Source organism: Lissotriton vulgaris, unplaced genomic scaffold (assembly GCF_964263255.1).
Source record: "Lissotriton vulgaris unplaced genomic scaffold, aLisVul1.2 SCAFFOLD_462, whole genome shotgun sequence".
Lineage (NCBI taxonomy): Eukaryota > Metazoa > Chordata > Amphibia > Caudata > Salamandridae > Lissotriton > Lissotriton vulgaris.
Window position 1 is genome coordinate 976,098 of NW_028255543.1, and position 18,199 is coordinate 994,296.

The window sequence follows — 18,199 nt, forward strand, 5'->3', positions numbered from 1 at the left end:
CGAATCTTGACTCTTATTTATTGAGCTATCTGTTTATATTGTATCCAGTCAAAAATAGAACCGGTATTTAATTATTTATTTACCACATAATGGCGCCCGAACAGGAACTTGCCCTTTCCCCACGCGCCGGAGAAGCCACGCGAGCCCTCTGACCCTCTGCAGCCGTGACGGAACCATACCGTGCACGTGCAGATATTTCTGCTTCAAGTATCCCTCAGGCCCACGGAGGAGACGGAGGTTGCGGTCCAGCATCCAGACGAGGCGGTGGAGGAACGCGGCGAGTCCCGACCAGAGCCCAAGCCGAGAGTACAAGGTCCGAGGTATCCGGAGGCCCACCCGTAACTGAAGTCCGAAGTTCGTAGTCCGTCGTCGTAGCAGTCCAGTCCAGTCCGAGGCCTTCCATTCTTGCTGCCCGGTGAGTACCGTTGCTGGGGTAGTATCCAGACAGGGTCAATTAATTTGTCTCTGGTCCGTGGGTTTGGGTACACAGATCCAACACGAAGTGTCCACCTAGGTGGATGCGGGTCCTGACGTGTCTCTTTATGGGACCGGTATGTTTCGTACTGTTTCAGCAGTGCATCTAGTAACTCTAGTAAGTTCCGTTCTCGAGAAATTCATGTGTTCTGTTCTCAGTATTCCAGGTAATATTCTGTCCGAACTGTTATTTTAAATGTTTATTAATGTGTTTTCAATGTCGTGGTATGAATGATTTGTTTTCTCCAGTTATTATTGTGTTTATCGTGTATTGTATTGTGTTCAGATTCTAGCATAAAAGAATGCCTCTGTTCTCTAAATTACGTCAGTTAAAAACCAGAAAAGGGCTGCTCGAGGAAGCAGTCCCTGTCCCTCCTACGGACAGTCCAGGATATTTTATGTATCACAAGCATGGCTTAAGTGCCATAATATATCTAGACTTATGGTCTGATTATACCAGACATCTCGAAGAGAAATATAGATGGCCTGTATCAGGCACATGGGATGCCGAGTGCATCATGCGAGTAGAAGAAGCATTATGGAAAAAGAAATCCAGACAGTCCCAGAAAGATGCTATCGAGTTATGGCGCAAAGAATCTCATAAAAGAACCGAAAAAGAATTCAGAAAAACAGAATTAAGTAGAGAATGCTCAGAGAAAGCCCAAGAAAGGGATTTAATCGAAATAGGTGAACGAGTCAAAGCAGAACAGTCAGACAGACAGAGAAATGCCCTTGTTAAGGGTATGTACCCTCTTCTTGCCTAGGGCTTGCCAAAAGCAACCCCGGAAGCATCCAGTAATTTTCCGCCATCACTAGTTCCGACTAAGCTACGTCATAAACCGACCGCAGCTGATATTTTTCTCTCGTCCTATTTGGACGACACAGTCCCAGAATATGCAAATCCTGTCCCGCCAGCTCTTGTAAATAATGTAATTCCTGTTCCTCCAGCCACTGGTCCTGTGGGTCCAGTTAATGTTACAGCACCCCCGGTCCAGCCTACAGTACATGTACCCGTTCTACCAGTCACTCTGCCAGCACTTACAGTGCACACCGACGATTCCAGTTTAGGAGCCGCGGGGGGAGGTTCTCCTCGTACCCCGCCTCAACACAGACGTATGACGCTACATGAACTAGCGTTACAGCGTACGCCAAAAGTTCATACCGTCACAGATATCAAGCGAGCACTTACTGAATGTCGTTATGATCCAGTTTCAGGCGATGGCCACATGGTCATATATTCATTACGTTTAAGAAGGGTGACCGACTATTTGGACTTCCTGCCCAATATGAAAGAATATCTAGACAGAATATATCGTTTTATCCGTACAGGAAGAGATCCAGAAAGTATTCGCGAAGCCATGGTTCAGAGAAAAGTCGAGACTCAGCTCATGCTTTTAAAGTTCTTAATTAACTGTTTAATAAGAGAACAAGATTATCCAGGAAAAGATCCAGAAGAAATGAAAGTCCTGACTAGGTGGAGTGACCATATAGCCGAGGGAAGACACAAGACACAGAACTTTATAGAGAGTATGTACAAGAAAATCCGTAAAGAAATAATAAAGTTACACGAGAAACGAGAAGCAATACAAGCAACCGAGAAAGAAAATGACTCTTCTACGGAAGAGGTAGACGACGAGAATCCTTCCAGAATAGCGTATGTAGGTAGAACTAGACTTTCCGACAGACATTCACGTCCAGACTACAAGAAAACTGTTCCCACTCCAGTACCAGAACAATGTTCCCTAGAACAAGTATTCCAAGCTACCGATCACATTCTGAAATCACGAATAGGTTATGGTGAACTTAGTACTATGCGTGAACAAGAACTAGCCCGATCAGCAGTCCGGTGGACTACTGATTCTACCACTTTTGCAGACGAAATAGTGGCACAAATGTTTCTGAAACTGCCCCCAGCCGAGCAGCGACTGGTGGGTATGTATATGACCCAGCACCTCATCACACTGTATGAGGATCAGCATTCCGATCCAGGTCCGCTACATGATGTATTAAACGAGTTACTACAGTACAGATGGAAAGGTCTAGGTACCGATTTAATTAGTGTCATTCTAGAACAGCGCCACAAATACCGAACGTTCCTGAACCCGCATTTTGTTCATGTCTCACCCCCAGAAAGTAAATCATTCTACATAGACAGACAGAATCCGTTACGAGAAGTACATCCAGTCAAGAAAGAGGGTGGTGGTCTAGAACGAGTGTTTTTTTACACCCCCATCACAAAGATGGAACTCTTAGAAATGAAAAAGTTAATTCCCTGTCATGATAAAGATCCAGCAGGGTTCCATCGAGAATTAAAGGACATGCTCCGTATGGGAGAATACACGTATCCTGATATCATTAAAATGTTAAAGGTCCTGTTGCCTGCGGGCATATATGAGAAACTCAAAGAAAAAGAATGGGAGGTGGGAGAGAAAAAGATAGATTGGACAGCCCTAGAAGCTGAAGATAATACACGAGTACCAGGTACCGGTCTTGGGGATAAATGTAAAGAATTGCCCGAACTGTTAATACAAGTTTTGCCAAGATTACTAGCCACGAAAAAGGAAGACTGGGATGCTATCTCAGCCTGCAAACAGAAACAAGATGAAGATACTAGTGATTTTTATTCTAGATTCGAGAAATGTTTTATTATTAATAGTGGTTTGAAGACAAGTAGCGAGTCATACCCTCATCTTTTTGTCACTAAACTAGTCGAGAATTCAAGCCCACAAGTTAAAAATCGAGTTTTAAAAGTCGAAAGTACATGGCAAGCTAATACTCCGTCACAGATGCTACAGATGCTCCAGTATCACCAGAACAGAATCAGGGAGGAACAAGAACACGAAAGGAGACGTATGAAAGACACGAAAATGAAAGTATTAGTTGCACAATCTGTTCCCCAAGACAGTCAGAAGAGGGGTACGAATCAAGCCAGTCATCCTGCAGCTCCCGTTAAAGGGACCTGCAATTATTGTAAACAGCCAGGTCATTTTATAAACGAGTGTGCAGTTCTGAAACACAATATAGCTACTGGTAAGACTAAAGAGAGACCACGTCCGCCTAGACAAGAACAAGTTTCACAGACTTCCCAGTTACCACAGAATGCACAACAGACAGTTACAATACCGCAGCCTATCGCTGCAACACAGCATGTTACACAGCAGATGTACCAGTATGCACAGTCCAAGTATCCAGAATACCAGCAGTATTCATGAAACAGCCTAGAGAGGGAGGTAGGCTTGCCTCTCATCGAGATACCTGTAGATCAAGAGGGTCCCTATGTACACAGTCAAGTATTAGGGAAAGACAGAAAGTTTCTGATTGATACAGGGGCAAGTAGGACTACCATCAGTCATGACGAGGTTCCAGGGGCTCCGCTCTCAGGCTCTAGAAATGTTTCCCTTGGATTTTCAGGAAAGCCCATTGTAAATGAAATTTCAAAACCAGTTACTCTAGAAGTAGGTCCATTGTCCCGAACTACTGATTTGTTACTTACAAAGTCATGTCCAGAAAATGTATTAGGCATCAAGACATTAAAAGAATTAGGTGCAATTATATGCTGCTCCCCAGAGGGAGTCCGCCTGTTCCTCCGCGACTTTAAAGGTCACTATGTACTACGTGATTTTGATCCAAGATTATTGAATGTTCCACAGCATCTATGGGCACAAGGTCCAACTGATGTTGGTTGTATGCACATCACACCCCATCGTGTGACTCTGAAACAAGGTATAGTTTTGCCACGAATCAGACAGTACAGATTGCCACCTGAGGCTGTAGCAGCCTTATCCAAAATTATTGACAAGCTTATTGTTCAAGGAGTGGTTGTAGAAACTGACTCCAATGTATGTAATTCTCCTATCATTCCAGTCATGAAACGTACTGATCCAAATGCACCTCCAGTATATCGATTAGTGATTGACCTTCGAGAACTTAATAAATGTATCATTCCTCAGTACCCAGTAGTCCCAGATATTTCTTCCCTATTGACAGCCATTGATTCTGAAGCTACGTTCTTCACAGTTATCGACCTCAAGAATGCATTTTTCAGTGTTCCCATTCATCCAGACAGTCAGTTCCTTTTCGGTTTCTGTTTAAATGGAAGGAGCTATAAATTCACACGAGCTCCTCAAGGTTTCACAGAAAGCCCTAGTATTTACAGTCAAGCACTCAAGAGACAACTAGACAATATTCACATGCCAACTGACACTGCCCTGCTCCAGTATGTCGATGATCTACTGATCACAGCCCGTTCTGAACGTGATTGCGAGCGTGCGTCACTTACAGTTCTGTATTTCTTAGCCGAGATGGGGCACAAGGTGTCCCCTTCGAAGCTTCAATTCTGTGTCCAGCAAGTGGTCTACTTAGGACACTTACTGTCCAAGAGGGGTAGGCAGTTGACACCTGACCGTATCCAGTTAATAGCATGTCTTCCGCAGCCCAAGACCCAGAAGGAGGTACGAGCTTTTATCGGCCTCACTTCTTACTGTTGACAATGGATTCCTCAGTACGCATATCTAGCCAAACCACTGATACAGTTAACGACACAGGAGACAGCTGTATCGACTGTTCTCCCTTGGACATCCGAACATACACTTGCTTTTAATGAGTTAAAGAAAGCTTTATGCCAAGCTCCTGTTCTAGCTACACCGAACTACAGTAAGCCTTTTACACTTTTTGTCACAGAACGTGAAGGTACTGCATTATCTGTTCTCACACAAGATCAAGCAGGACAGTACAAGCCCTGTGCTTATTTTTCTAGCACATTAGATCCAGTAGCCCAGGCTCTGCCTGCGTGCCTCAAATCAGTTGCAGCCACGGCACTAGCTATCAGACAAAGTGATTCCATAGTGTTAGGACACTCCCTGACAGTACAAGTTCCACACTCTGTGGAAGTTCTTTTAAACCGAACACAGACCCAGCACTTGACAATTGCACGTTTAACAGGTTATGAACTGACACTGTTCCAGCCACACATAGAAATCAGACGCTGCAACGTTTTAAATCCAGCTACACTATTACCGTCAGTTAATTCAAATCCTGCCACACATGATTGTGTGGAAGTTGTTAACACTATGACAAAGCCAAGACAAGACCTGACAGATATTGCATTACCCGATCCCGACCTGACACTTTATGTGGATGGTTCATGTATGAGAACAAGTACAGGAGAACTAGTAGCCGCGTATGCAGTGACTACTGAAACTGAAGTTATAGAGACACACCGTATTGACACCCTGTCTGCTCAAGCAGCAGAGCTAGTCGCTCTGACCCAAGCCTGCATACGTGCCAAGAACCTGAAAGTAAACATATATACAGATTCACGTTATGCATTCGGAGTCGTACACGACTTCGGAGTACTCTGGCAGGAGAGAGGTTTCATGACTTCTCATGGAACCAAGATTCAGCATGGTCTCCTCATTCAAGCTCTGTTAGATGCAATACATTTACCGACAGCTATCGCTATCATGAAGTGCAAAGCACATACGAAAGTTACTGACATTATTTCTCAAGGTAATGATCTAGCAGATCGAACAGCCAAGCTTACAGCTCAGACTCCAGACATTCCAGTTAACACAACACAGACACCCATTCCAGAACAGACTACTTGTATGACAGTTAAGGACCCTACACAAGATGTTATAGACATACAGTTACATGCTACTCCCGATGAAATCAAGAAATGGTCCGAACAAGGAGGGGTCCAGACAGATCAAGGATGGTTGACGAAGGGAAAAGCCACATGGTTTCTCCCCGACTCAATGGTTCAAGTCATTATTAATACCGCACATAGTCCTGCACATTTAGGAGAAAAAGCCATGTTAGACAGAATCCAGAACATTTGGTTTAACAAACATTTACGAGCTGCAGCCAAGCAGAAAGTCCGTACCTGTATGAAATGTTGTCAGTTCAATCCAGGTAAAAGTGTCCTGGTGGAACAAGGTGGATTCCAACCTCCTGACCACCCTTTTGAAGTCCTCCAGATGGATTATATTCAGATGGAGCGATGTCGAGGTTTCAAGTATGTCCTCGTAGTTGTATGCGTTTTGTCCAGGTGGACAGAAGCATATCCAGTTCCAGATTACACAGCTGCGACCACTGCCAAGCAGTTGGTTTGTGAGTTCTTTCCCCGCTATGGACTCCCTAGGGTCGTGTATTCAGATAACGGCCAGCCATTCTCATCTGAGTTAATGAAGCATGTTTCCCTTCTGTTAGGGTACCAGTGGAAGTTCCATTGTGTGCGCCATCCTGAAGCAGCCAGTCTCGTAGAGAGACATAATCAGACTCTGAAAATCCGCATTGCCAAAGTTTGTAAAGAGAAAGGTGTAGATTGGCTAGTTGCCCTGCCAGTTGCTTTATTCTACATGAGGATGGTTGCACATTCCAGATCAGGTCTGTCCCCGTATGAGGTCGTATTCGGCCGCCCCCCAAATATGTGGGGTACACCTAGACCCCGCAGTATTACAGACGTTTCCAGTAATATGCTGACAGATTACCTAGCTTCCTTGATGTCTGCCCTACACTCTTGTCGTTCACAGGTTGCCGCCGCATTTCCAGACAACACCGAGGTGAAACCGCATGAAATCGTTCCAGGAAACCTCGTATTGGTCCGGAATTTTGATCGTTCAAGTCCACTGGAGCCCCGTTGGAAGGAGCCTCGTATGGTCTTGCTCACAACCAGGACTGCGGCCAAACTGGAGGGAAGAAAAGGATGGGTCCATCTGTCCCACATCAAGAAGTTTCATGGACTCCGACAAAAGACATTTGCTAAGGACTGTCCAATTTCTAAAGACTGCCTAAAAACAGACTCTGAACTCAAAGTTCCCCAGTCAGAGGAAACTCCGCAACAGGAGTATAAAAAGAAACTCCGGTCTAGTAAAATAAGTCAGCCAGTTTAATTGTCTAAGTCCCTCTCGGGTGAAACGGTTAGACAGGTTTCTGACATGTATGAGATAGACCCCCATAGTGAGAGAGTTAGTCAACACTCTAAGAGAATCCGTTATCGGAAAAATGTATGCAGTAGATGCATCGTTACTTTGTTATTTCTTATGTTTTTGAGTCTTATGGTTTCCTGCACAAGTTATGCTTTTCATTTATGTTTTCCAATGTCACATGTACATATGTTTTCTAATACTACAGTAGAGCACACATTTAGTGATCTGCCTCCTCATGAGCTATCCTATCGTCTTGCTATGCGAAATAATACCTTTATCAGAATGTTACATTATTCACACCAGACCAGCAATGCCACTAATTGTTGGGTGTGTGGTCGACTCCCCCCTTTCCAGACACCGAAGGGAGTTCTGCCACTCTTTCCTTATCCGTTTTCACATAATGGTTCGTGTGGAGCATGGTCCACGTTAACGTCATCCTCAACTGATATGTCCCTTCTGAATAGAACATGTTTCCCAGATAACCAAGGTCTTCCCCATAGAACAGGGTTGGATCTAGAAAATGAAGTATATGATTTAGGTAATTATTCCTCGAATTTCATGGTCCTGAATGTTCAATCCGATACCACTCCAGATTTGCCTGCTATTTCAGTATTACCAGTCAAAGGCGAATTATGTGTCAGAAAGAATGGTTCCGCACATGTAGGACATAGTGATTGTACTATTATTGTCAAGTATAGTGACAGTGGGAAATCTATTTTCAAGGCCTCACGTCATTCTTATTTTGTTTGTGGTCAGACCGCATATGTTCGTCTGCCCCTCGATTGGGATGGAACATGTTACATTGCCTTCCTACTGCCACCAGTTTTTCTAGCCCCATCTGATTATCATAGAAACACACATCTAGTACACCTTAGACATAGAAGGGAGATTGAGTCCCCGATTGTCGATCAAACTGAAACTACTCTAGAACAGTATCAAGACTTCAATAAAGGTTTCTTCTTCTTTATAGGCCCTGTCCAGAATAGTAAGCTAATACGTAGGTTAACCAGAACCCTTGAAGCAGTAGTGAATGAGACTACTTCTGCTCTAGGTAACTTAACCGAAGAGCAATCTGCTATGAGATTTGTCGTGCTCCAAAATCGTCTCGTTCTTGACGTCATACTGGCCGATAGAGGAGGAGCATGTAGAGTCATCGGATCTAGTTGCTGCATTTTCATTCCTAATAACGCGCCGTCTGTTTATTCAGCTATAACCAGACTTCATAAAATTGCCCATCAGTTACACCAGAATCCAGGCACCTGGACATGGTCCGGTTGGCTCTGGAGTATAATTTCTGTCTGGGGATGGAAAGTATTGTCATTCCTAGGTATAGCAGTAATGATCATATTCAGTTGCTGCCTCTGTTTACAATGTGGCCCTGCGATTTGCGGCATTTGTGCTACATCCTGTATTCCTAGTCCTAAGTCCCGTTCCAAGACAATTCGAGACGAGCAAATGATGCTATATGAAATGATAGATGGTATCATGAATATTGATGTTTCCTGATGGAAACGTAGGGCACAAGGAGGGAATGTGGAAAAGTAAATTTTGCCATGTTCTGTGTCCCTACGTGTTCCACATCCTAAGTTATATGTGCATGATTAATATGCATATGTACTCCTTATGATCGATTAAAGACGCAATCCTAGTTGTGTCCAACTCTAGTATGCCAGTTTCTAGTTCCCGTGAAAGCAACGAATATTAGGCCTATGTAAACCTACGTTGCCACATTTTACAGTGTGCACGATAATTCAGTAAAAGGCCCCGTTTCTAGGCCTCAAAAGGGCCCGGACATCAGATTCAGCTCCTGTCTCCTGAACCCTCTCCGAGGAGCGATACAGCCCCCACCTGCATCCCTGACCCTTCACTTACATCCTGCCTCACAGTGCCCGGCCCGGCCTGGCTCTGCCTCCCAGTCTGCCAAGAGTATGTTATGCTTCTAGTTATCAGTCCAGCCCTCCTTCTCTGCATTCCTAAGCTACTGAATCGCATCAATAATTTCCGTCATGGTCTAGCCTTTCTGTCTCCATGTAAGAGAAATACTGTATTAATGTTCATAGAATATTCCTCGCACACACAATACATTTAGAATAATGTATGCACCAGTCTTAGTGTCAAGTAGCCTTCGCCCTGATAACTTTTGGATTCTATCAACATGTTCTCCAAACACCAGATACTAGATATGCTTTAGGTACATGTCGCACTGACTCCGCAGACTTTAGTCTCCTCTTCTAGTGCAGAAGTCATAGCCCCCAGTTCTCCCTGGTAACACGTCATTGCCCGTTTGCGCGCACCACTAGGTCAGAGGTCCCAGCTCCTTAGGTAGCCCCCTCCATGTTTCCGCCCCATTCATGACACTTCTGTGACGTTCATACCACATGTCTATGTACACGCCTCTTGTTACACCCACTTTATGCCTTATCTTTCGCGACTGCTACAAGACACGCCCACTGTTACGCCTCCTGTATTGAATGAAATGTAATTGTTTTAGTATATATACTAATGCACTGTTAATTTGATGTTAGCACTATTCTCCTGCCCCCGGCAGCTGCCATCCTATTCCCATGCAGGCTGTCCTGTTCCTGTCCTTTATGCCTGATTAAAGCCTGTTAACTCTAGCTACCTCGAATCTTGACTCTTATTTATTGAGCTATCTGTTTATATTGTATCCAGTCAAAAATAGAACCGGTATTTAATTATTTATTTACCACACCTAACATAAGTAGAAGACAGTTGCGAAGTCAACTACCTGATTATCAAGAGAGAGATTCACTGAATAGTTTAGCTCGGAAATGGGTCATGGACACTGCAAAGTATGATTTACAGTCTGTCATGGAAGTCTTTCATCAATGGGAAGCAGCGACACAGAGATATGTGTTCGAACAGATGTGTGTTTTTCTTTGCGAGGATTTAGAAGACAATGATCAGGATTGCCTCCCACAAGAGATGTGTCGTATAAGGTTTAAGTTTGGACAGGGTATGATTGTAGGTCCCGATGTGGAAAAAGCAGTTGAAATGCTATTATCATATCGAAGTAAGGGAAGCAGTTCTGGGTCACCATCGGAATCTAGTACATCTAGTAGGAAAAAGGCACGACAATACCCTATGAGAGAAGTTCCCCCACAGTGGAGAGAGGGTGACGCGACAGCTGTCCCACCTATTCTGCCACACTTTCACCGCGTATGGGTACACGTCCCATGGAAGGGAGCTGAAGTTTTAGCACTCAAACAAACGCTACCAGATCCGCGTAAAAATCCTGCAGGGTACTATAAAGAATTGTCGCAAACTGCTGGGTCATGTATAATGAATTTGGCTGATATCGATATGTTATTCGGGAACGTTGTTCCACAGCCGTTATGGGGAAAAATTCGTCATGTAGATCATGACCAAGAATTAGGTGACACGTGGGCTAATATTACTGCTACGGATGCTCGACAAGTCGGTGGTGCCAAGCCTGAGCCTCTGATAGCGGAACTACCTGGTAGAATAATAGATTACATGAAAACGATAATGCCTGCAATACGCGTAAATTGGGATAAGTTATCTGCATGCAAGCAGAAGAAAGAAGAAACTGTTTCAGATTTCTTCACCAGATTTGAAGAAACATTCATTGACCACAGCGGTCAGGATATGACCACAGAAGGTGGTCAGAGATTGTTTGTCGATAAATTTGTGCACAATCTGCTTCCAGATTTGTGTAGGAAATTAAAGGATTCGGAAAGTTCTTGGGCAGTCTCATCTTCAGCCCAGATACTAGCTACCGCACAGTACTACGAGAATAGAGACAAAGATGAGAAAGATAAAGTAGAGAAGAAAACTAGAGAACTCAAAACGAAGGTTTTGCTACAGCAAGCCTATCCGCCACGTGGTGGTGGTAATAAAAATAATAATGGTCCGAATCACTATCAGAACACTTTTCAGCAGCCTCCGAGGAACTTGCAGAGATTCGATTACAATCAAAACCGCGTAGGTCCTAATCAGTGTTTATACTGCAAACAAGAGGGTCATTACAAATATGACTGTCCTGCCCTACCACAACGCGCAAATGGATTTTCTGGCGTAAGAGGTCGTGGTAGTCAGCAAGCGCCTAGAGGTAGAGGGCGTGGAAACGCCCCTCAGGACGCACGTCCCCTTCCACCGCAAAACTCTATGAACAGGTTTGATCAGCAAAATAACGTATCTGACAGGACAGCTCAATACTACGTTGATGAGTATTACACAGAAAATGAGCAGTGGGAGAATAACGATTGCTAGGACAGCCTTAGACAAGGAGAGGGAGTTGTTTCAGTTCCAGTAGATCAGAGTGGACCTTACGTTGAGGTGATTACATCGGGTGTGTCAGAACCTTTTCTGCTGGATACTGGTGCTACAAAGAGTTCTATTATGCACTCCAAACTCCCTGGCGCACCTTTGTCTGGCGAAATGAATGTTTCCGTAGGTTTTTCTGGCGCCCCGGTTAGAAATCCGATTTCTGACCCGTTATCTCTTTCTGTTGGTCCTTGTGAATTCGAAGCACCCCTTATTTTGACAACAGGTTGTGGTGAAAATTTGCTAGGATTAGATTCACTGAAAAGATTGTATGCAACTTTGTACTGTTCCCCCTCAGGAGTACAACTTACTTTAGGTAAGAAAGTGGTTTCTCCCATGTATTTGTCAAGAGATGCACTACCAGCAGAATTGGCACTTCTCCCAGATATTCTTTGGGCTACTGGTCCGAATGATGTAGGTCTCTTAGAAATTCCACCATATGTTGTAACATTGAAGTCGAATGTCAAAATGCCACGAATTCCCCAATACCGAATATCCAATGAGGGCGAAAAAGCTTTGCTAGCGATTGTTTACGAGTTGATTGAAAAAGACGTAATTGAAGAAACACGAGGAAATGTTTGCAATAGTCCTGTTCTGCCTGTTTTAAAACTAACTGACCCTTCTCAGCCACCTGTGTATAGATTCGTGATTGATCTTAGAGAAGTAAATAAGATAGTAGTGCCACAATTCCCAGTTGTCCCCGACATTACAACTTTATTGACGATGATTCCAGCATCTGCCTCCTGGTTTTCGGTGATTGACCTGAAGAATGCCTTCTTCAGTATCCCGATTGCTGAGGAAAGCAGGGATATTTTTTCCTTTAGTTTAGGTGGTCGCAGCTTCCGCTTTAAGCGCGCCCCTCAAGGCTACTGTGAAAGCCCCTCAATATACAGTCAAGCACTGAAAAGTCAGCTTGACACAATGGCTTTGCCCAAAGGTTCCACCCTCGTACAGTACGTGGACGATTTACTCATCGCTGCAGATACTGAGGAAATTTGTAAAATGGCCACGTTGACGTTACTGCGTCATCTATGTGACCTGCATCACAAGGTGTCACTTTCCAAACTTCAATATTGCCGACAAGAAGTGACCTACTTAGGTCATCTCTTATCGAAGGAAGGGAGGAAACTGACCCCAGAAAGAATTCAGGCAATAGCAAATTTGCATGTGCCAAGAACGCAGAGAGAAGTACGCGCTTTCTTGGGCATAACATCGTACTGTAGACAGTGGATTCCAAATTTTTCACTATTAGCCAAACCCTTATTGACACTAACGTGCAAAAATACACCCAATCCCATTCCTTGGTCTGACGAGTGTCAGAAAAGTTTTCTCGAATTACGCACAGCATTATGTTCGGCTCCTGTGTTAGGTAACCCCAACTACAGTAAGCCTTTCACATTATATGTCCACGAGAAGGAGGGCTGTGCATTGTCCGTACTGACTCAGTTATACGGAGATAGACAGCGGCCATGCGCCTATTTTTCGTCAACTTTGGATCCGGTAGCAAGAGCGTTGCCAAGTTGTTTAAGGGCCACAGCAGCAGCAGCTGTTTCTATTCGACAGTCTGCAGGACTAGTAATGAATAATACACTAATCGTGATGGTCCCGCATTCGGTAGAGACATTGTTAAATAGGACAAAGACACAGCACTTAACTAGCGCTCGACTGACCAGTTATGAATTGACGCTACTAGCGAGCCACGTGCACATAAAAAGGTGCAGTACCTTGAACATAGCCACATTGTTACCAATTGCTGAGGAATCAGATGCTTCAGAACAGCACGATTGTTTCCTCAGAACAGAGGAAGAGACGAAAGGGAGAGTTGATTTATTCGACACTCCTCTTGCTGAATGTGATGGTACATTGTGGGTAGATGGTTCATGCTTTAAACTCCCAAATGGTAATGTGACTACCGCATATGCTGTCACAACTTTGCACACAATCGTTGAAACTGCGCGAATACCACATGGTTCAGCTCAAGCCGCTGAACTCGTGGCACTGACGAGAGCATGTGTGTTATCCAAAGGAATGAAAGTGACTGTCTATACCGACAGCCAGTATGCCTTTGGAGTGGCTCACAGTTTTGGACGATTGTGGAGAGAACGTGGGTTCCTGACTTCGCATGGAGCTAAGATTCAGCATGGTCAGTTGGTGAATGAGCTTCTTGAATCACTGACGTTGCCCCTGAAAGTAGCGGTCGTGAAATGTAGTGCACACAAGAAAGTGACTGATGATGTTGGTCGTGGAAATGCATTTGCTGATGAAACTGCTAAGGAAACTGCAAAGAATATGATGAGCCGAATGTATGTTGTGAGCCCAGAAAGATGGACTGGTGATGTTGGAATATGTGAAGACACGATAGAAAGTGTAAAGTCCATCCAAGCTGAGGCCACGGAGAAAGAGTTAAGCATGTGGAAAGAAAGTACAGGGAGAATGGATGCAAATGGTTGTTGGACTGAATCGACAGAGCGACAGAGATGGTTGTTACCCGATGCATATGTGCCTGCAGTGGTTACAATGGCTCATGGGATGGCCCATATCAGCGCGAAAGGGATTTGCGAGTTGTTGGCCCCAGTGTGGAAGAATTCAGGGATTCCCAAGTGTGCAGAGAATGTCGTCAAGAATTGCATGGTATGCCTGAAGCACAATCCTGGTAGGGGAACCCCAACTCCAGCTGGTCATTTTGCACCTCCTACGTATCCGTTCGAGGTTTTGCAGCTAGATTTCATACACATGGAGAGGTGCAACAGCTTAAAATATGTGCTCGTGGTTGTTTGTGCCTTCTCAAGATGGGTAAAAGCCTATCCCCTAAGGGACAATACTGCCTTGTCCACAGCGAAAGCCCTTGTGAAAGAGTTCTTCCCCAGGTTCGGAATGCCTAGAATGGTCTGGTCGGACAACGGAAGTGAATTTGTGGGTTGTGTGATGAAGAGTGTGTGAAGGGCTAGGCATTAGGCAGAAGTTTCACGCTGCAAATCACCCCCAATCAGCTGGATTAGTGGAATGTTACAATGGCACGCTTAAACTTAAATTGGCCAAAATCCAAGCAAGCACAGGTCTTAAATGGCCTGACGCTCTACCCTTAGCACTCCTATCCACCAGAATGACTGTGCATTCGCGAATGAAACTCAGCCCCTACGAAATAATCTTTGGTCGGCCAGCCAACATATGGGGAGTGCCTAGGCCCACGAAGTTTAGCGAGCTGCAACACCCAATTTTGCTTGACTATTTGTATGACTTGACGGCTAAATTGCGTGTTTTGTATCAACAGGTCCACAACACCTTGCCTCCGGTCTCTGAGACACCGGATCACTCCATTGACCCCGGTTCCTGGGTGTTGGTCCGGAATTTCCGGAGAACAAGAAACGACCAGCCCAGGTGGACCGGGCCTCACCTCGTCCTCCTGTCTACAAGGTCGACTGTTAGAGTGGAGGGGAAGGCCAATTGGGTCCACGGGATCTATTGTAAGAAGATACCCTTCCCTCTGCCACATGACCAATGGGTCCGGAAAGGAGGCACTGACTCAGAGCGCACAAAACGTGTAAAAGAAGCTAATCCTGATTACGAAAGTGGGAACATTCTTCAAGACACTACGCCACCACCAGAACAATTGAACTCTGTGGAACCTGAGCTACTGTTTCTGGACCAGACAGTACCCGGGAAAAGACGCTACAATTTACGACCAAGAAAAACAGACTAAAGTAAAAGTGATTTATTTTATGATCCGAGAAAAAACCTGTGGACTAATAAAAAATTGTGTGTTTTTCCCAAATCCTATTTTTGAAAGTGCAGATTCTCCCATCTAGGTAACTTGCTTATTTTTGTATTTTCGAACCGCCATCCGGGTTCCGCTGCTAGGGCCGCGGTTGATTAAAGACTTTTGGGTGCAGGTGACGACGATAGGTCGCTGGTTCCAGTTGGTCCAAGGGAGCTGCCCTAGACTGACAGAAGCATCCTTTAGCAGAAACAACCTATCACCGCGGGCAGCACCTTAGAGAGGATGGAGTTTCCTGATGTGGAGAGGCCTGCCAAATAAATGAACTTTAAGCAGAGACTTTTGAAAACAGTAACAAAGAGAAATTTTATAATAATGTGTATTTTTATGCTATTTAGCGTAATGGTCTTTTTGATAAGCTATGTTTTGTTCTCTTTTCATGTGACATTTGCGCCCACTACATCACCCATACCTCCTCCTACTGTTCCCTCTCATTCTTTCCACCCTTTTCCTGACCACGAATCAAATAGGAGATTAGAGTTCATTAATAACTCTTTTGTTCAGTTATTGCACCAACACCAACTTGTAATGAACACAACCAACTGTTGGGTGTGTGGTCTCATGCCCCACACCACGGATAGAGGTATCCCCTATCTGGTCCTGCCATTTAGTCACAATGGTCAGTATGGGCATATAGGACAATGTTCATATATGCACGAGAAATCCAACCCCTACGTTCTGTAAAAGATAACCTCAAGACTAGCGCCCTAGTCAAGGGTATAGTTGACATGATCAAGGAAGTAACTTCTTACGAAGATACCCCGGATGATGAGATACTTGCATATGTAGGTTGGAACGTGACCGGATATGGCACTACCTTAAGTGAAAAGCAGCAAGCCAAAAGATCGTCCCCTATCTGGATCATACCCCATCAAGGTCACCTGTGTCTGCAAGGCATTGGTAGGAATCCCAGAGCTCAGCTTGGGAAGAGTGTCTGTACAGAAACCTACGTTTTTGGACCCAGACTTCCCCTGCCGTTTTTAGCAGCTAAGGGCACTTATTTCATCTGCCACGATAGAGCCTATACATGGTTGCCCCCTGACTTCTCGGGCTCATGTTTTGTTTCATTCCTGTTACCTCCCACCTACACAGCAGCGGCGGATTACCATCGGACAAGGGTAGTTAGAGGTGTCTTGAGTAAAGAAGACACTACAGGTCAAGAATTTGGTGATTTTGCACTTGGGTTTCTGCCGTTCTGGGGACCCATGGTTCACAGCAGAAACATTAGGCAATTGACAAGGGTAGTTGAATACACCGTGATTGAAACTGCTGGTGCCCTTAGTAACCTGACTGCTGAGCTCCAGTCGGATCGACTTATGACCCTTCAGAACCGGGTTGCTTTGGATGTAATACTTGCGGACCGAGGTGGAGTATGCAAATTGATCCAGTCCAGTTGTTGCATTTTTATTCCAGATAATGCTCCAACAGTATACGGGGCCATCTCCAAACTACATAAAATTTCCGAATCTATTCATGTGGATAAAGGAGATTGGTCATTAATGGGATGGTTCTGGGGACTGATATCTGCCTGGGGATGGAAAATTTTGATGGTCATTGGGATGGTCTTAGCCATTCTTTTCCTGTTCTGTCTATGCATACAGTGTGCTCCTGCAATATGTGGCCTCTGCGCTACATTATGTGTAAGGAAACCTGTGTCAGGACATGAGCTCAGCACTAGAATGATGTTGCAGCAACATCTCAATGACTTTAAAAATATAGATCTGGACTCAGATTAACATGAGGATAGATTAATTCCCTATGTTAGGGCAAAAGGAGGGTCTGTGGTACTGAAAAATCTGGATTCATATAATAGTACTAGACTCGAGAATAAAAACTTCGTCGAAATAGAACGAATTTGGTATCAAAAGACCGAGAATGACGAGTACATCAAGTACATGTATTTTCGGCGTATTCGAGTGACGATGTCACCTCGAAATCGTCATTTACCTTCTAAAACCCTTAGCTGCATGTTGCCCTTTACATAGGCCTTAATCCAGTTGATTTGATTCCACAAGGACACATACTCCTTAATCGACTTCTTCCTGACCCCAGTACAAGTTAGAACCATTGCCCCAGGCCGAACTCGTTAGGTCAGTCCCCTCCCAGTGGCCGAGCAAGATAGCATCTGGGCTCAACCAGCCATAAAACCATTTCAGCGCGCACACCTGCCATATCTCGCTCACATCTTTCTCCACTCCTTTTCTTCACTTGCTTTATGATGGGGAGGTGACCATTTTTATTAGGGGTCCAGCGATATCTGATGAAATGTTGGGCCTTGCCTGATGATTTGTTATGGGCAGCACGACGTGAAATATGTACATGTCATTATGACTCTGCTTTTCTTTTGTAATCAGTAACCGTAAATGAAATACCACGAATCCAAGGAATGTCTTGCCCAAGGCTGAATACTATGTATAAGAAGAGAAGCCTGACTTTGTAAAAGTGTGCAGTCTCCTGAATATACTTGCTTTGTACTTCTAGGACCCTGTCACCTTGGTTGCAGCCAATAAACGAATCTTTGACTCCACCTGGAAGACTCTGAAGTTTCTGTAGGTCTGACTCAGGAGAACCCGAGGTCTCTGGTGTGTTGATCCCCTGGCACCGCTGGGTTGCCGGTTCTTTACCGGTTCTTAAAAACCCAGTACCTCATGGTCATCTTGACTATGTTTGATCTCCCAATCAGACTTAATGGTAAGGATGTCCATGTCTTGAG

The 18,199-nt window shown here is 44.5% G+C and overlaps 1 protein-coding gene and 1 pseudogene across 1 annotated transcript; both read left to right on the top strand.

Annotated features, from left to right (window-relative positions):
* The first annotated feature begins 2,414 nt into the window (after positions 1-2,414).
* Positions 2,415-3,686, top strand: LOC147659092 (uncharacterized). The gene has a single exon (XM_086951975.1). It carries the CDS (start codon positions 2,415-2,417, stop codon positions 3,684-3,686), a length of 1,272 nt encoding a protein of 423 aa, XP_086808101.1.
* A 12,025-nt stretch (positions 3,687-15,711) lies between these two features.
* On the top strand, positions 15,712-17,222 carry LOC147659093 (endogenous retrovirus group 3 member 1 Env polyprotein-like; annotated as a pseudogene).
* The last annotated feature ends 977 nt before the right edge of the window (positions 17,223-18,199 follow it).